This window comes from Cordyceps militaris (assembly GCF_000225605.1).
Source record: "Cordyceps militaris CM01 unplaced genomic scaffold CCM_S00006, whole genome shotgun sequence".
Taxonomy (NCBI): Eukaryota; Fungi; Ascomycota; class Sordariomycetes; order Hypocreales; family Cordycipitaceae; genus Cordyceps; species Cordyceps militaris.
Window position 1 is genome coordinate 2,171,608 of NW_006271974.1, and position 18,876 is coordinate 2,190,483.

Below are 18,876 nucleotides of genomic sequence, written 5' to 3' on the forward strand. Positions count from 1 at the left end.
AACCCCAAACTGCCGGCGCTGTCATCGGCTGCAACTGAAATGTGATTGGCCCAAGCCAAATGGCAGACTGCGGCCGGCAACAAAGTCCCGGGCGAAAGTCAAGTCAGACTTCCCCAAAATTCTCCCTCGGAGCGTGCTGAGGGCTGCCGACTTGCGATATGACCAATATGCGATGCCGATTGCATGGCCGTTACCGATAGAAATCTCACCGACAGAATCACACGAAGTGCTGCTAGACCAAGCCAGCAATGATTTGTCCGTCTCAGCCGTGTTGGCCTCGGATTTTGCTCCAGTCTGGGGGGACTGGTGTCATGACCTGGAATTCCTTGGAAGCCCCCTTCCCACAGACGATTCTACTGCAGAAGCAGTGACAAATAACAGCACAAATGGTGCGCTGCATGAAGCAGCCCTATGGTAAGGAAAAAAGGTCCTCCCGCTGCTGCCAAAACTACTAAGTATCGATGTAGCCCCAGTCGCAATGCGCATGCATCCATGCATGTGCACTGGCCCTCACAGCCCATGGATGTGATGAGCCTCCCAAGTCTCGGCGTCTCCTGGCAGAACATGGTCCTGTCGCAAGAATTTGTGCAGACTGGCAAAGAATCCGATGCCCTTCAGTACTATACCAGCCTGTACCCAACCATGCAAAGCTCCAAAAACGTACGATGGACAAGCTACATGATTATGCTTCGCTATAGCTCGCAAGAGCCCGTGGCTATGCATCTTCTGATTGCAGCGTCGTTGATTGACTTGACAACGGCGCATGACGATAATACGGACCTTTGCCGTGCCGCACAGGCACATGCAAAAGCTGGCATGTATTTGCTGGAGGCGGCCATGGCTCCCGACGCCGACCATGACCCTGTCGGCGTAGTCATTGCCTGTTTTTTTCTTTACCGATACATGGCTGTTGCACAAGAGTTCAATGCAGTGATGATGGCAAAGTGGAGTGATAGTGTCTTCAATTACGTGAAAAGAAACCGCTTGGAGAACCTCTGCACTGGTACAGGGTTGGCAGCAAGGGACCCTCTCACAACACACAACACAGCACTGGCGGCTATCACACATGAGAAAAGGTCTCACTTGGCACGTTTGATGATTTGGATTTTTTATGAAGATATATTTGCGAGCATACGAGGATATGGAGGATCTCTGGCACGTCACTTGTGTGCAAAGCCGGAGCGTGCGAGGGAAATATTTCAATACTCTGGCGGGGAATTGAAGTCGTCTTGGGGCGCGGAATACCCCGAGCGTGAGATCCTTGACGATGTCGAGAATGCGCCGATTTTGACCTTTCTTTACGACACCATACCACTGTACGCTGAAGTCAACAAAGTCGTCGACTCATCACAGTCCTCAGATGCAGATAAAGCCGCAGTAGAAGATAAAATCGAGAAACTCGAAGAGGTATGTCGACAACCTGGCGGAGTTATGTATGCTCCCTTTACTGACGCCGATGGTTCAGCGCTCACGGCCACTCATACGGTTGACGACTATAACCGTACAGCCCCGGCCTCGCCTCATGATCAATGCCGACTACATGGTGCCTTTTTTTTACGCGCTCAGGATATATTGTTTTCGAAGCTTCCTTACCGACGATTGTCTGGCTATTCCAAGTCCTCCTGTCATCCAGTCGTGCGTCACATCTATTCTGCAGCTGGCGCAGCGTTCGCTTTCGCGAGGCCTTCTGGACCCGATGCGGGCCCGGTTTCAATGGCCACTCTTCATGGCTGGCATAGAAACAAAAGACACCATTCACAAAGAGTGGGTGCAGTCGAAAATGAAGACGGCCAAGATGTCCATGGCCTTTCAGACGGTCATTTGCCTAGAGGAGGAGTCTCAGAGGAGGACCCCCATCGCACTCCTTCGGCGAATATTGGGAGGCCAAAACTATACTAGCACCCTGTAAATAAGCATACAGCATATCTATAACACTTGTTATCAAACATGAACCAGTGCAATGTAAGAAAACGGAACGCGATTGAGCTCCAGTCGGCGGATAAACGGAAAGCGACAGGTAGGGCTACCGGCGGGGCTAGCTAGTTTGCCGAATTCGGGTACTCTATCCTGGTAGCGATAGACACAGTTTGCCCGAAGGATGGTATGATCCGTATCAGCACGTTGATCTGTGCCAAGATAACTGCCATCGGCTGGACAGCCAATCGGATAAGTTCAAGTCAATGGCTGCCGCCACAGTAGCCGAGCCGACGAGACTCACATCCTCGAAAGACTTGCGTAATAGACATGGCACGTGAAATATATTTATAGTCTTATCTTCCTGCCCGTGTTTCTGTCGTATCAGTTGACTTGGCATAATCAGCCGCGCATCATTGCACTCACCACTGAAGCCTCTCCAAGTTACTTGACCATCGCAACATGAAGCTGGCCAACGATGCATCCCGGGAAGCAGGTCCCGGCAGAAGTGTCCCTGCGACGAAGCCTGCAATGGCGGAGCAGGAGGTAGCAATGCGCGCCATCGACGGCTATGATGCCGAACTGCGTGGCATCAACAAAAAGGTAGTGCTCGTCTGCCGATATTGAAACAAGTCGCGGGGTTTAATTTTTTGTGCAACAGATTTTTGACAACCCGGAGCTCGGATACGAAGAGTTCCAGGCACATGACAGTATTGTGTCTCTCCTGCGCTCGCTCAAGTTCGAAGTGACGCCACACGCCTTTGGCGTGCAGACCTCATTTTCCTGCGAAGTCGGGTCCGGTGGACGCGTCGTCGTCTACAATGCCGAGTATGATGCGCTTCCGGACATTGGACATGCGTGCGGACACAACCTCATTGCCACGTCGTCCATTGCCTCTTTCCTCGGCGTCGCCGCCGCGCTGCGGTCCTCCAACACCCCCGGCCGTGTCCGTCTGTACGGCACCCCGGCCGAAGAGGGCGGCGGTGGCAAAGTGCGGCTCATTGACGCGGGCGCGTACAAGGACGTCGATGCCTGCCTGATGGTGCACCCGGGCCCGCCCATGCCGCCGCCGCGGAGCCTCGACTACCACGGCTGCTGCGTCCCCTCGGGCTCGGCGTACGGTCGGACGCTTGCGAGTAAGAAGTTCAACGTCACGTTTACGGGGCAGGAGGCGCACGCGGCCATGGCTCCGTTCCAAGGACGCAACGCGCTCGATGCCGTGGTGCTGGGCTACAACGGGGTGAGCATGTTGCGGCAGCAGACGCGCCCGCACGACAGGATACACTCGGTGATTATGAGCGGAGGGACACGGCCAAATGTCATCACGAGCTTCACGAAGACGCAGTACTGCGTGCGCAGCGATACGTTGAAGGAGGCCACGGCGCTGGAGACGAGAGTCAAGGCGTGCATGGAAGGGGCAGCGACTGCGACGGCATGCGAAGTAGACTACGAGGTGTAAGCGGAAATATACACCCACCCCATTGCTTCATGTTGCGATGCATGATACTAACAGGGCACAGGGACAATGCGTATGCGGATCTCCGTCCCAACCGCACCATCTGTTGCCTGTACGCCGATGCCATGGCCCTCCCGTGCATTGACTCGCCCGTCGCCTGCGACTTCGAGCATGCACCGCCTGTGCCCGGTTCGACCGATCAGGGCAATGTCTCGTACGTGGTGCCGAGCTTCCACGGAGGTTTCGCCATTCCGTGTCCGCCGGGCGCGTATAACCATACCAAGGGGTTTACCGCCTGTGCCGGGACTGACGAAGCGCACAAGCTGGCCATTGACGCCGCCAAGGGTATGGCGATGGCCGGTTTGGCAATTCTCAACGATGAAGCCGTCGCAGCTAAGATTTGGGAGGAGTTCAAGGCAGATAGAGCCCTGGATGAGAAGGAGCTGTATTGAATAGGTTCATTGAAAAGTAGACCAGCCACAGATGCGCAAATGTATGGGCTGCATGGCCTTGATGTACTTTGAGAATCATTGCTCGTAAGGCGAATGTATGACTCTCGTAGCGGCCATCGACAGACTGCCAGACTTGTTGCCTAGCTATATAGCCGTCAGGTGTCCAATTTTGTTCACGTTTCTGGACGATGCAACTGGTGATGAACAGGGGGTTGAATGCGGTGCTATGCCCCGACACCAATTTCGTCTAGATGGAGGGATACTGAAATACGTAGCAGAGCTGCGAGGACCGAATTGAAGCGCAGTTTGAGATAACTAGAGAAATAGCAATGAGAAGCAAAGGAAGAATTGGGAGGATTTTCTAGCTGCGACCTGTGGTGTTTTTGCGGGTCGGAAATACTTCGGCCACCTAGCTTCGTCGCCAACTTTGTCGCAAACCTTCAACCGCTTGAACCTGTTCATCAACCCAGTTTGGACGGAAAATTGACGAACTTGCCACTTTTCGCCAGAATTCACTACGGACGGATATTGGAGACTCGCAAGACTCTCTCGCACCACAAAAATGCTCGTTCTGGAGGAACAACGGTACATACAAGAGGATCTCGAGCGCCTCGAGCAAGCTATCGCCGATCGCGTACGCGCTGAACCCAAGAATGTGAGTATTAAGTGGTCGTGATCACATCGTCCCATCCACTCATTGAAACTCCAGATTCGCGATCGATTGAACAGAGACCATGAGGTTGCGCAACTCCTCGACCAGATCCAGTCGCAATCAAAAGCTTTGCTCGCCATTTACAAAGACGAGAATGGCAGCCGTAGGCAAGAAATCCAACAACTCGGCACGGGCGATCCCTTTGCCGAATTCTATAAGCAAGTCGGCGACATACGAGCGCACCATGCCCGATACCCAAACGAGCAGGCCGAAAACTCGGAGCAGCGATACCGCCCTCGGCGGCCCGATGAAATTGCCATGCCCTCCGTCGTCGAAACACTCTTTAGTGGCGAGGAAGCCTACGGACGATTTTTTAACCTCAATACCTCGCACGAAGCGTATCTAAACCTACCCAACGTCAAGCGACCCAACTATCTGCAGTATCTTGAAATTTTCGACCACTTTACGCCCGGCCAAGGCGGATTGAAGAGAGCCGACAAAATGACGGACCAATACTTTAGCTACGTCGGTGGTCTGGCGTCGTACTTGGAAAGCTTTATGCGCCGTACGAGACCTCTGGAAGATGTGGACAAGACCTTGTCCTCGTTTGACGACGAATTCGACGCCAAGTGGCAAAAGGACGACGTGGAGGGGTGGCAAAGCAGTACTCCGGCGAACGGCAGCGCCACCAATCTCAGCACTCCCGAGGCAGTATGGTGCGAAGACTGTGAAAAGGAGTTCAAAAACGAAAGTGTACACAAGAACCATTTGACGGGCCGAAAGCACATCAAGGCCGCCGAGCAAAGAAAGGCCGGGAAATCTACCGTCTCGGCCACGCGACTCAAGGAGCGTGCCATCGCGCAGCGCGAAGACCGCGTGAAGCGTCTAGCCAGCGCCATGAGCACGGAGCGCAGCGACACGCGGGTCAACGTGGAGCGCAAGCAGGGCATGACGGAGCGCGAGCGCCGGCAAGAACTGGACAACCTGTTCAACCCTGCCGAAGAGCAGCGCCAGACGACCGGCGAAGGCGACGACGACGATAACGACGACGACGACAAGATTTACAACCCGCTGAAGCTGCCGCCCGGCTGGGACGGCAAGCCGATTCCGTACTGGTTGTACCGCCTGCACGGGCTCGGCGTTGAGATGGAGTGTGAAATTTGCGGCAACTACGTGTACATGGGACGACGGTCATTCGACAAGCACTTCAACGAGGCGCGCCACATTTACGGCCTCAAGTGCCTCGGCATTAACAACACATCCTTGTTCAGAGACGTTACGGGCATTGAGGAGGCACTGAATCTGTGGGAGAAGATCCAGAAGTCGGAGAAGAAGGCCAAGGTTGACGAAGGAAGCCTAGTGCAGATGGAGGATGGTGAGGGAAATGTCATGCCAGAGAAGGTGTACTATGATTTGCAGAAGCAGGGTTTGCTGTGATAGTCTTGTATAGCATATAGTGGTTGGGACAAGGAGTCATAATGGCGCAAGGGGAAAATTACCAATGATCGACTTGTTTTATTACATGCATTTTGCCCAAACTAGCTTACTAGATGTTTTGATCGAAATAAAATAAATTTCCGGATACTTTTGTAGCCGTTATCCTTCGGTTGCCATGTTAATGATTGGAAACGGTCGCGTGAGGCAATCTCCACTACAACAAACAGCACGCACCGCCCCCCCCAACTTGATCAAGTCACAATCACAGCACAAATGATCAAACCATCACCATGGCCAGCCTACACAAGCCCCTACCGGCATTATACACCGTCTACGTTCTGCGATCCACGATCCGCCATGCCTCGCTCTACATTGGCTCGACGCCGAACCCGCCGCGTCGTCTGAAGCAGCACAACGGCGAGACCAAGGGCGGCGCCGCCCGCACCGCGCGCGACAAGCTGCGTCCCTGGGAGATGGTGGCGCTCGTCTCCGGCTTCCCGAGCGCCGTGGCCGCACTCAAGTTTGAGTGGGCGCTCGCGAACCCGCACCTCTCGCTGCACATCCCGTCCGAGGCGCGGCTGGCGGTCGCGACGCGGACGAAGCGCAACGGGCGGCCGCGCCGCCCGCCGCTGAGCATGCGCTCCGTCGTGTCCAACATCCACCTGCTGACCGGCGTCGCCAGCTTTGCGCGGTGGCCGCTGACGCTGCACTTCTTCGCCGTCGAGGCGCACCGCGCCTGGGCGGCGTGGCTCAGGAAGACGGGCGCCGAGGTGCGACCCGGCCTGCGCGTGCGGATTGATGTGGTGGACGACACGGCGGGCATCTTGGGCGCCGAGGACGACGAGGATAAGGCGGGCATTCACGCGCTGCCGCTGGATTACGCGCCGGTGAGGGCGTATGTGCAAAAGGCGCGCGACGTCGTGGCGTTTGAGAAGGAGGGCAGCTGCGTGCACTGCGGCGAGGACATGGCGTCGGGGGAGGGGCTACATGCTATGTGCCCGAACGGGGAGTGCGTGGCCATGGGACATCTGGACTGCTGGAGCAGACACGCGCTCGCGGGTGAGGAAGACGAGGCTGTGCTGCCGCAGACGTGCATGTGTCCGTCATGCGGTGGGGAGGTGCGCTGGGGCGACATGATGAAGGAACTGACCTTACGGGTGCGCGGCGAGGCTGAGGTCGAGAAGCTTCTCACTGTCAAAAAGCGAGGAAGAAAGGCGGCTATACCCGCACAGCCTTGATTCACACCACCAAGAAGCCGAGATGGGGCTCGACAAAGAAATATACCTTGTGTGCCTCGTATCGGCGTTTGCTCAAAGATCGATTGCTCTCTATCGTCGAAAGAATCTGGCTCTCAAAGGGGCTGCCGATTCCTCCAGTCTTCAAAGGACTCTTTGTTCCCGGTGGACATAGGAGCGAGTCCTAGAACTTCTATGCAAACGGCCGCGGACAATGCCGCGGCCCCCAAACACCTATAGCCGCAATGCCACGATGAGTATTTCGGGAACAAAGAAACATAGTCGATAGGTGCCGATACTGCGCGCCTCTTCTATAAGCGTCAAGTTCTATAAATGGATGTGCTTCCTCGGCCTCTTCCACGCAACTCTCTCTCTACAGATGCCCAGTCATCTCAGCTTACCTGGCATCGACTCTATTCTACCTCATTTCCACTCCGACAATGACCAACAAAAAGAACACGAAGAAGAATGCACAAGTCAATCGGGTCATCCGTCGCAAGTACAGCGAAGACGTCGACAAGGATCTCCGCTACACCCCGGGTTCGTCCATCCACGCGCAGTCCCTAGCGTGCACCGAAGCTGACGCCGCCTTCGACAAGGCAGCCGCGGCCTACAAAGCGGCCGCAGCTGGTCTCAAGACGCCCTAGAAGGGCGCCAAAGCCAGCGCTGCGAGCCACAAGACTCTCGAGCGTCTGGCACATACTGCCGCTACTGCCGCAACCACAAGTGCGGACCTCCGCGACGAGTTCAACGCGCAGTACAAGGACGTCCTCAGAGCCAAGTGCCAGCTCAGAGCGGACAAGCAGCGCGCCAAGAGTATTCGGGAGGCGGCGCGGGCGCATGAGAGCCTGCGCGAGCAGCATGCGGCCGCTGTCTGCGGCAACCAGCTTCGGCGATGAGAAGGGGTTGGGAAACAGCCCCTGAATTGGTGCGATTCACGAGTGAAGGCGGAAAGTTTATCGCTTGGAGTTCTTTTTTGGTTTGTATTGTTAGGTTAATAGACTGTCTTTTTATGTGCCAAACTTGCATCCTTTGTTACGTACGGGAGACGCCATGCCATGCCTGCCAAAGCTCCAATCTGTTCATTCCCGGCTGTGTAAATGCAAATTTATAAGAAACGACTTCTATCAAAGATGGAACGGCGCAAGACGTCCCGCGCCAACGCAATTGCAGCGGCACGCCTCGATATAGTAGAACCCTCGATGAAAGGGAAACCAGACCAACACACCCACGGCTGGTTTCACCCTTCTTATCATACGGCTCCGAATTCAACTCGCGCTGCGCATTGTTGACGTTTTTCATTGGCCTTCATTATATACCCATCTCGACCGGCTCTCGATTGACCTGTCGACCGTACTGGGCCGGATGGGAACCTGACATGTGTGTCATTACCCTGGGCGGAGCCTGCGAGGCCATGACGTGCGACTTGTAGAGCAATTCAGTACCCGGTGCTTGGGACTTGTATAACAAGTCAGTGTCCGGGTGTACTGGCGAGCAGTATGGTGTTGAATAAAAAACGCTGTTGCCCGATACGCCCGGCCTTGTCCTCTTCTTCTGGCATCTATACCGCAGGAAGAACCCAACTGCGACGATGAGTGCGAGACCAGCAGCGAGGGCGCCTAGGGCGATTCCAATTTTGGCATGAGTCGATAGGCCTTGGCCGCCGAGTGGCGTGGGAGTCGCACTTGTCTGGCTGGTGGCCGTCGCCGTCGCCGCCGCCGTCGTTGTCGTAGACGTGGCCGTTGCACTCGGCGAGGGGGAAGGGGAGGCGGACGTCTTGGACGTGGAAATTATAAAGTAGCCAGACACCATTGATCCGACCTCGCTAGGGTAGCCCTGGTTCGAGTAGTCGCCTTCAAACAGCCAGAAGAAGAACCTGTCGGAGTAGTCTAGGTCAAAGTCGTACAGCTGTACAATCCACGCAAAGCCGCTGGAGGGGTAACCTCTTGTCTCTGTTGATGAAGCATATTACGAGTATCAGCATGCAAAACATGGCTTTCATTTTTGTGTGCCTTGCCGCTGGCTGGTATGGAGGGTAATCCACGTAGACAAGGAAGCGGGCTGCGAAACGTACCGTAGATGGCTGGACCCAAAATTGCTCCTCCTCCTTTTGGAAATTGCTGCCACAGGGCAATGGAATAGTTCTGATACTTTATTCCCCGATATGTGACATTAAGAGGCTGTCCGAGAATCAAAACCTCATTTTGCGTTCCAGGGTTGGTGAATTCGCACGCTGTAGTGTGTGCCAGGATCAGCAACGACACGAGCAACTGCATCAGCGTCGGCATGGCTTCAGGTTCTATAAATTTCCTCTTGAACTTTCCAGAGTACAGTCACCCCTTTGCGCTAGAGGAAGTCGATCAAGTTTATTGTGAGGTCCAAGACAATGGTGAGGGCGGTCGGGGAACGAGACAGGACAACCGCAGAGGTGCCAAGGACATTATACCAAGAGCCAAGCTAATCTACATACTTCTGCAGCCAGGCACCGATCACGAGTGGAGTCACAGGCTCGGAGAACTAAAACTACTGACTTGAGGCCATTGGACAAGCACTGAACAGGGGGTCATGAGAGGGAGAGGAGCTGCAGCTTGTCGGGCTTGGCTTCGGAACGATGCCATCATGCACTCCGTCACCGGAGGGGCAAATAAACCGGCGAATAGTACTCGTCAGGTGGAAGCCGGCCGTTCAGGTTGAGTGGAACTGATAGCTGCTGCACTTGCGACATCGGGATATCTGCTCCCTTTACAGCCCCCATCGCTGCGTGGTGCTATTTATTCCAAACAGACTCTTGCGTGAAAATGAGCGCAGCAAGACCCATCTTCAAGTAGTTTAAAAAAAGAGTCATCATCACAGTGCATGAGCAGCGCGACCCGATGGGGCTGACCAACCAAAGCGCTGGCAGTTGCGCCCGCCCTGAGCAGGGTGCCAGAGTTGCCTTGGGGGCTGCTCTATCAATAGACTCAAGGCGCGCGGCTAGAAATGCTGGCAACGAGAACCCGGGGGGAATAAGGCAAAAAAGGTATGAAAAAAGATTCACTTACTACAAGTCGGGAACGAGGAGGCGTTGACCGCTAGTACTGCTGGTTCGCAACCACGACGAGCAGAACAGCAACTTCCTTTAGTTGCGACGCGGTAGCAAGGTTCTCGATGCAGAATCGGTCTTGGCCCCTGCAGCCTGGTTTTCTGAACCGATAGTGGCAAAAAGAAAGTCTGGGCAGTTAGGGAAGCTTGTGCACTGGTATGTATATACGGAAAAGGGGGTTCAAAGGAGACGGTGAAAATGAAGGAAAAATAGCAGAATAATACGAAGACTAGAAATAAATAAAACAGTAAATAATAAGAATGATAAGAATAATACATATGTTCCTACCTATGTGACCGTGAATAGTACCGTGTTCCATGAAAACCAAGTCAAACTGCAACCCGGCTTTTAGAGGCGTCGTCGGGCACCTTGCCAAACTCGGGACGATCGCCACAGCCCTATGTATGACCGCATGTATTTTCAGAACCGGAAATGCCCCCTGCAGGCCTGCAGGGGGGCGGCCGGCGTTGCTCAAATGATAAATCAGGCTCAGCGCGTACCGAGACACAGCGCTTAAAGGCGGGGATAGACCCTTTCCTCAGAGCATCTCCGTGTCTCCGGGATTGTCGATTAGTATTTTGTACCCTTTTCTTTATCGAGATCTACATAGCTAATCTCGTCTACTCTTAGGGTTAATAGCTCTTGTCTCGATACCGCCTTGGCCTCTTTGGAAACGTCCCGTGCTTCCCCCACACCCACAACATGATCCAGCAATTTCTTCCTCATGGCCAATCCAACTAACCTCGGTTTGCGCGCTTGTTATCTTCCTTGAAGTGGCCGGAAGACCTCCGGCCGCCTCTAGTCTTGCGCGGAAAGGAGCCCTGTATCATATAATGCTACGCTCGGGGTGAGTCTCCAGTTTCCTGTCTTCATCAACGCAGACAAATTGGGTTTCCTCCTGCATCGGTCGCGCTCGTGCAGTTTGAGAAGATCTTCGTCGTCGGCTTGCCGGAGCGGACAGATCGCCGCTACGGCATTACCCTTCGGGCGGCCCTGAGCACCCTGAAAGTGGAGTTTAAAGGGCGATCGGATTGCTCACAAAGCGATCCCCGTTCCTGAGTCTGGTGTAATGCTAGATGCGCCCGTACTTGGCTGCTGGAGGGTTCCCTCAGTCCACCGAAATACCCGAATGCCGTGTCATCTACCCATATAACGAGACAGAAGCGCCATATCTGGTCGATCAACAAGCCCTCTTATGAATTATATAAGCAGGCTAATATAGATATTAGATAACTAGTTATAACTAAGAGTAATTTTATATAATAGAGTTAAAGAATAATATATATTAAAACTTATAGCTATTTTTACCTTATTCTTTCTTAATTAGAAAAGGAAATTCCTCTCTTTTTATACCTATTTTTTAGCCTAGCTAATTAGCCTAATTATACTCTTTTAATATATCTTTTTATTACTTAATTCTATTAGTAATTAAGATTAGTTTCTTTAAACTTAACTCCTTTATCTATATATTATTATCTTTTTTTAGCTTTCTATTATAAGTAGATCTTTAGCTAATTATATATACTATAATCTTTATTTAAATTATAATATACCTTTTAAGTAGATTCCTTCTTCTTTTATTTATACTACCTTAAAGAAGTATTTTAAAATTTAATTAAGAATAGTATTTTTTAATAAATTAATCCTTTATAACTACTTTTATTAAATTAAAGAATATTTAAGTCTTTTATATATATAGTTCTTTTTAATCTTATTATAATTACTTTATTCTCTTTTTCTTCCTATATTTATTAACTTACTTATATTATTTTCCTTAATTATTTAAAAATAAAGTAATAATAGCTTTAATAGTATATTACTTTTTAATAATATAATCTTATTATAATATATAAAGTAAGGTACTTTTAATAATTATATAGAAGTATTTAAACTACTTTTAATCCTTTAAAAGGCTAGTTTCTTTTCCTTTATTTATTATCTTTAATATACTTTATCTTTATTTTTCTTTTATTTATAAAGAAACTTCTAATCTTAATAATATTCTTAACTTTAAATATACTATCTTTACTTTAAAGTATTTATAGGGTATTAATAACTTAAATCTAGTAAAGTAGTCTTAGCTTTTAACTCCTATAGAGGTTTAAGAGGTAAATAGTATATTTATTATATTTAATTTTAAAAGTATATATTATTCTTTTTAATTATTTTATTTTTTATTAACTTTTAATCTTAATAATATAGACTTAAATAATATTATTATATTATTCCTTACCTCTTTAGGCTTAAATAATATTAATAATTATTTCTTTATTCTTAGTTTAGTTAAAAAGGATACTTAAGTATTTTTAAAAACCTAAAAAAAGTTTATAGCTATAACTTAAATTACTATATATACTCTTAATAGTCTTTATAAGGTCCTATATATAATATATATATATTCTTTTATAGAAAACCTTTAAAGTTATAAATATTATTATATTATAACCTTAATTAATACTACTTCTCTTTATTATAGTAAGCTAATAAGTTACTACTTTAAATATTATATAAAAAGAACTTAGTATTAGGCTATTAAGTTTATACTTTCTTTCTATCCTTTTATTCTTAATTATATTCTAATTAAGTCTTTTAAGAATCCTTTCTTTTTATATATTCTATCTTAACTTCTAGCTATAAAAATTAACTTTCTAGATAATCTTAAGGCTATTAGTTTTTTAATTATTAATAAAATAAATTCCTTTACTTTTATATTATTAAAAATTATAAAAAAGTTTATAATTAAGGCTTTTCCTACTAAATAATACTAGACTTTAATAGGTTTTAAGGCTTATAAAAAGGAATAGAATTCTACTTAAACCTTTTTTAAGATAATAGTAACTATAAGTAAGTATAAGTCTTTTAGCTTATTCTATAGATATAAAATTATATTTAATACTTATTTAGCTAAATTAAAATAATATAAAGTTATTATAAATTATCTAGTAAAAAATCTTATTAATAAATAATAAGATTATTTTATACCTTTTTTATATCTTTTATCCCCCTTTTTTTTATTAGTATTTAAAGATATTATTACTAGGTTTTAGTTTAAATTAAACTCTTATTACTTTTAAACTTTATAATCTTAATTAAATCTTAAAAATAAATAAATAACTATAGTAATAGGTTCTTTATAAATCTATCTATTAATATATCTTTTATTAAAAGATATAATACTTTAAATAATCTATATTAATATTCTTATTAAAGCTATAAATAATAAATATTAATATATTATAATTTAGTATTAATTCTTTAATTTCTAACTATAATTAGATAAATTATTTATTAATTATTATAGAAAATTTTATAAGGTAGTCTAGGAATAATATCTATTTCCTAGAAAAGATACTTAAGTATAACTATTTCTTTTATAGTATTCTAGAGAGCTAATAACTTAGCTTTTATAGTAGAAGTTATTATTATATTTTAATATAATACTTTCTAGGCTATAATTTCTTTAAAAAGAATTATAATAAATTCTTAACTAGATCTCCTTATATCTAAATTATTAGTATATAAGGTATTATTTACTATTTATAAAATAATTACTTTTTTATTCTTATTATATATAATATAGTAATCTTTAGTATTAAGAAGATATTAAATAATATAAATAGCTATATTAAAATATATTTAAAATAGGTTTATTAAATAATAAGATAGTATTAATACTATAAATATAATATCTACTCTTATTATAATTAATATATATAGGATTAATTTAATAATCTCTTAGTATCTTTTTACCTTTTTTAGTATTATTTATTTTATTCTTTTAGTAAATTACTATTATAGTAAAGAAGTTTAGACTTAATTAAAACTAATTACTTTAAACTTAGCTATAATCTTCTTTATATATACTCTATAGGAGAGCTATACTATTTTCTTCTTTTAATTATAAATAATCTTAACTTTTAAGAATTATAATACCTCTTTTTAATTATATATTCTATATTTTTAAAGTAGCTTATAAGTAAATTTATTCTTTTTCTTTATAGCTTTTTTCTTATTTAGAATAATAATATTATTAATAAAGAAAATAATATATATTAACTTCTTTTTATTAAAAAAGAAATATAATTCTTCTTTATATTATATAAACCCTAATTCTATTAATATACTAGTAAATTCTAAATACTAGAGGAGTAGTAAGTCTTATAACCTATAAAATGCTTAATTTAGTAAGATATTATAGTCTATTTCTTTAAAATCTATTAGTAAATTTATTATTTCTTAGAATCCTAATAATAGCCTATATAGGACTTTATTTAATAAGTCTTATTTACTAGTATATAAAAAGGTATTTTTAATATTAAACTATTAAGTATTAAGGTTATATTTTACTATAAGTACTATTATTATTTAGAAGGTTTATACTATTAATATAGTTATATATATTTCTTTTTAACTATTAATTAGCTATAAATCCCCTTATATATAGATTTATACTTTATACTTAATTAAAACTTTATTAGTATTAAATTTATATATAAATACTTATTTAAAAGGTAGAGTATATTCCTTTTTAATATTTCTATATATATAGGTCTAAGTCTTTATTTTATTAAAGGCCTATATTTTATTAAGACCTACTTCTCTAAATTAGGTTTTAAAAGTATACCTTTTAATTTTATTCTACCCTTAAGGTAAGGGTAGTAAATTATTAATATAGTATAGTTACTTATCTTTTCTAATATTCTAAGTCTAATTATTATCTAATTATTTATTTTAGAATATATATTTTAGTATTATAAATAATATCTATAATTCTTTATTATTATATTTTTTTAGGTTAATATAGTAAAGATTAGCTATATACTTTTTCTTTTTAGTAATAGTCTTTAGTAATTAAAGTATAATAAAGGCTAATTTTATCCTTTTCTATATTAACTCCTAGCTATTTTTAATCTTCCTTTTAATCCTTTTATTTCTATAAATAGTCTCTTTAAGAATAAAGATTAGGCTTTTTATAGTTACTTTCTAAATTTCTAGTTATAATTTAAAGTCTTTATAACTATATCCTATAAATATAGATTATAATCCTTCTTAATAAGCTTTTCCTAAGTTATTAGCTTATCTTTATTAAGTAAATATAGACTTATCTTCTTATTTTAAGTAATAAAAGGCTAAATTCTTATTTTCTAGGTATTTTCTATATATAAATCTTATAATTCTAGTCTTATTTAAAGGCTAAATAAATATATATATATTTAGTTATCTTCTCTTATTTTTAAGGCTAAATTATTAATATCTTTTTTTTAACTTATATCCTTAAATAGTTCTAATATATCCTTAAATAAAAGTATATTATCTATCCTATTACCTATTACTATTCTTATATTATTATTATTTTTAATTTCTACCTTTAATATTAAAGATAATATATTACTTTTTAAAGTTCTAATATTACTTAGGTCTACTTCTTAAGTTTATATAGTATATTTATTAGATATTATAGTATTTTATATTTTATAACTACTTTATTTAGATTTATTTAAATCTTATAACTTATTTTAAGGATTTAGGTTAAAGATAGTATCTTATAAAGTTATTAGGAGAAAATATTTAAGTCTAAATTCTATAGTTAGATTTTAACTTTCTATTTCTATTAAGGACTTTATCTCCTTCTTTAGTTCTAACTTAGTAATCTTATCCTTATCCTTTATTTCTAAAGAATAGAATATATTTTTATTAAATTTAATATTCTTTATTATAATAATATAGTTAAGTTAAGGTATCTATATTTAGTATAGGTTTAATACTATATAACTAATTAAATAATTAATATATCCTTTAAGGTATACTTTAAAGTTCTTTTTATTAACTCTTTTTTCTTATTCTTAATTAAAAGAGTATACTTAATATCTATATATATACTATCCTTTTATATTAATCTTTTTACTAATTATATACTTAATACCTTATTTACTCTTTTTAAATTATAAATTTATCTTTTATAATAGTAATTTATATTTATATACTTTTTTTAGGCTATTTCTAAGTAAGAAGGTAGCTATTTTTACTACTTTAAACTATAAGGCTATAGGTAGTCTTAAAGATATTATTAAGATAAGTATTTTTTTAATAACTATCCTTTTAGATCTTTTATTTAACCTATTTAGTTTATAGATATATATTAGTATAGCTTTAATCTTAATTCTTAATTCTTTTACCTATTTTTAATACTTTATAGGAGTATTTTTATAGATTATAGCCTTTTTATTATTATATTTTATAATAAAGACCTTAAGGTTAAATTACCTTTTAATCTATATTATAAAGTTTTTAATTATAAAGAAAAGGGTTTTAGTATTTTTAAAAGTAGTTAGAATAGAATAGATTAAATTAGTATATTTATTTTATATTATAAAAAGAAAACTTATTTTATTATAACTTAAAAGGTATTCCTATAAATCCTACTTAATTCTTTTAAAAGGTTAAATAGTAAATATATTATTAGTTTCCTTATTAATAATATTTTCTATTAAAATAATACTATATACTTTATAATTTAGATATTATATTCTAGTAATTTAATTACTAGTTAATTCTTAAATTAAGGCCTTAAGTAATTCTTTTTTAAGGTATCTTAATTATAGATATTATAAATAACTATCCCCCTTTTTAAGAAGGGATATTCCTTTTAATATATAATTAAGATTATATTTAAGGGTATTTAAGACTATTTTTTAAAATACTAGCTTTTTTAGTTATTAAATTAGTTTATATTTAAAAAATAGAATATTATCCTTCTTATATAGTTAAGTTATATAGTAATTATTCTTAGGTATACCTTCCCTTAAAGTATTATTATAGCTATTAATCTAAAGCCTAGTTTTAGCTTTTAAGATACTAGTTAAAATTAAATTTATATAGAAGTTAAGAATATAATAAATATTTATTAAATAAAGGTTAATTCCTAGCCTATTAAAGGTAGTTAAGATATATTTTATAATTCTTATTTCTATACTAATAATAGTAGATTAGTAATTTTTAACCTTAACTAAGATATTTTATAACTCTTTATAAGAATCTAGCTTAAAGAGGCTTTTATTATTTATAATATAGTATAAACTATAATTATCTAAAAGTATACTTTTATAATATAAGTAGTAGTTTTTATAGATAGTAGAGAATATATTCTTTATAGGTTTAAAAGTACTTTTAAATAGAATATATATATTATATTCCTTTTATAGCTACTTTTCTTTACTTATAAATACTTTAAAAGTAGCCTATTTAGGTTTATTTATAATTTCTTTAATTTTCTTAGCTTAGAATTTATTTATAGTTATATCTAGTTTAAAAGAACCTAGGTATATCTTTTAAATAATATAGTATTCTTTTAGCTTTTATAAGTAAGTTTAATCTTTCTTTTAATAAGGGTAGTTATATCTTTACTTTTTAGATTTCTTTCCTTATTTATTATCTAATATAGGGAAAGTATTCTTAGTTAACTTTTTATACTTTAATTCCTTTATATTTTTTTTAAATATATTTATAGTAGTTTATAAGGTTTAATTTAATATTAAATTATTCCCTAGTAAAATACCTATATTAATAAAATCCTTTTTTAAAAATATAGCTTATTTAAGTATTATTTTCTTTTTAATTATATTTAAGAAATTAATAATAGCTATTAATCCTTTTATATTAAGAATTTAATAAAATAATACTATTTAGTATACTTTTTCCTATATCTAGATCTAACTTAGTCTATTTAATACTATTTTTCTAATAGTTATAATTTACTTATACTCTTTTCTTATTTTTTACCTTACTTTTTTAGGATTTAAGGTAATAATAACCTTTAATTCCTTAAGAATATCTTTAAAAGTATATTAATTATAAATAGCTCTTAATTCTACTACCTTTATTTTAATAGTTTTTTAAACTTTTAAAAAGAGTTTAAAGTTTATAATAATACTAACCTAGACTTAGACTAGATTAATATTTTCTTACTTCTTTTTAACTATAGTTATTATTTCTTTTTAAAAATCTATTACCTCTTTATAAGTAATTTTTAGGTTAATATAATTAATACTTAGGTATTTATTTTTATACTAAAGCTAAATAAACCTATAAGGCTTTAGGTATAAATTACTATTAAAATAAAGCTAATTTAAGTCTATATAACCTTAAACTTATTTTAAAGATATATAGGCTTTAAAGTAAAGTTCTTATTTATATTATTATTTTAATTCTTTAAGCTTAAGGTTAGAATAGGCTAAAGTAGTTATTATTTTTTAAGTTAATATATTAAAAAAAGGAGAAAAAGAGATTAAGAATATTTTTATATATTTTAAATAAGTTTATAAATAAAATAGAAGTTTTAAATAATAAAAAGTATCTTTTATTATTTACTTTTTAGGCTTATAACTTTTATAAATTATATAAATAAACTAATATAAATATTAAATAATTAATTATAATTAAAAGTAATTTTATATAGTAAAGTTAAAAAATAATATATATTAAAACTTATAGCTATTTTTACTTTATTCTTTTTTAATTAAAAAAAGAAATTCCTTTTTTCTTATACTTATTTTTTAGCTTAGCTAATTAGTTTAATTATACTCTTTTAGTATATCTTTTTATTACCTAATTCTATTAGTAATTAGGATTAGTTTCTTTAAACCTAACTC

At 39.4% G+C, this 18,876-nt stretch overlaps 5 protein-coding genes across 5 annotated transcripts; 4 read left to right on the top strand and 1 right to left on the bottom strand.

The window, feature by feature from the left end:
* Positions 1–492: 492 nt before the first annotated feature.
* Positions 493–1,909, top strand: CCM_07956 (uncharacterized protein; the record flags this gene model as incomplete). The annotated part of the gene is made up of 2 exons (XM_006673096.1): positions 493–1,407; positions 1,508–1,909. The coding sequence occupies 2 exons, from the start codon at positions 493–495 to the stop codon at positions 1,907–1,909; spliced, it is 1,317 nt and encodes a 438-aa protein (XP_006673159.1).
* Positions 1,910–2,376: 467 nt separating this feature from the next.
* On the top strand, positions 2,377–3,822 carry CCM_07957 (amidohydrolase; the record flags this gene model as incomplete). The annotated part of the gene is made up of 3 exons (XM_006673097.1): positions 2,377–2,517; positions 2,576–3,369; positions 3,435–3,822. The coding sequence occupies 3 exons, from the start codon at positions 2,377–2,379 to the stop codon at positions 3,820–3,822; spliced, it is 1,323 nt and encodes a 440-aa protein (XP_006673160.1).
* Positions 3,823–4,384: 562 nt separating this feature from the next.
* Positions 4,385–5,911, top strand: CCM_07958 (splicing factor 3a subunit 3, putative; the record flags this gene model as incomplete). The annotated part of the gene is made up of 2 exons (XM_006673098.1): positions 4,385–4,477; positions 4,532–5,911. 2 exons carry the CDS (start codon positions 4,385–4,387, stop codon positions 5,909–5,911), a joined length of 1,473 nt encoding a protein of 490 aa, XP_006673161.1.
* Positions 5,912–6,201: 290 nt separating this feature from the next.
* Positions 6,202–7,793, top strand: CCM_07959 (GIY-YIG catalytic domain containing protein; the record flags this gene model as incomplete). The annotated part of the gene is made up of 2 exons (XM_006673099.1): positions 6,202–7,104; positions 7,602–7,793. The coding sequence occupies 2 exons, from the start codon at positions 6,202–6,204 to the stop codon at positions 7,791–7,793; spliced, it is 1,095 nt and encodes a 364-aa protein (XP_006673162.1).
* Positions 7,794–8,457: 664 nt separating this feature from the next.
* On the bottom strand, positions 8,458–9,434 carry CCM_07960 (uncharacterized protein; the record flags this gene model as incomplete). The annotated part of the gene is made up of 2 exons (XM_006673100.1): positions 8,458–9,098; positions 9,221–9,434. The coding sequence occupies 2 exons, from the start codon at positions 9,432–9,434 to the stop codon at positions 8,458–8,460; spliced, it is 855 nt and encodes a 284-aa protein (XP_006673163.1).
* Positions 9,435–18,876: the final 9,442 nt, after the last annotated feature.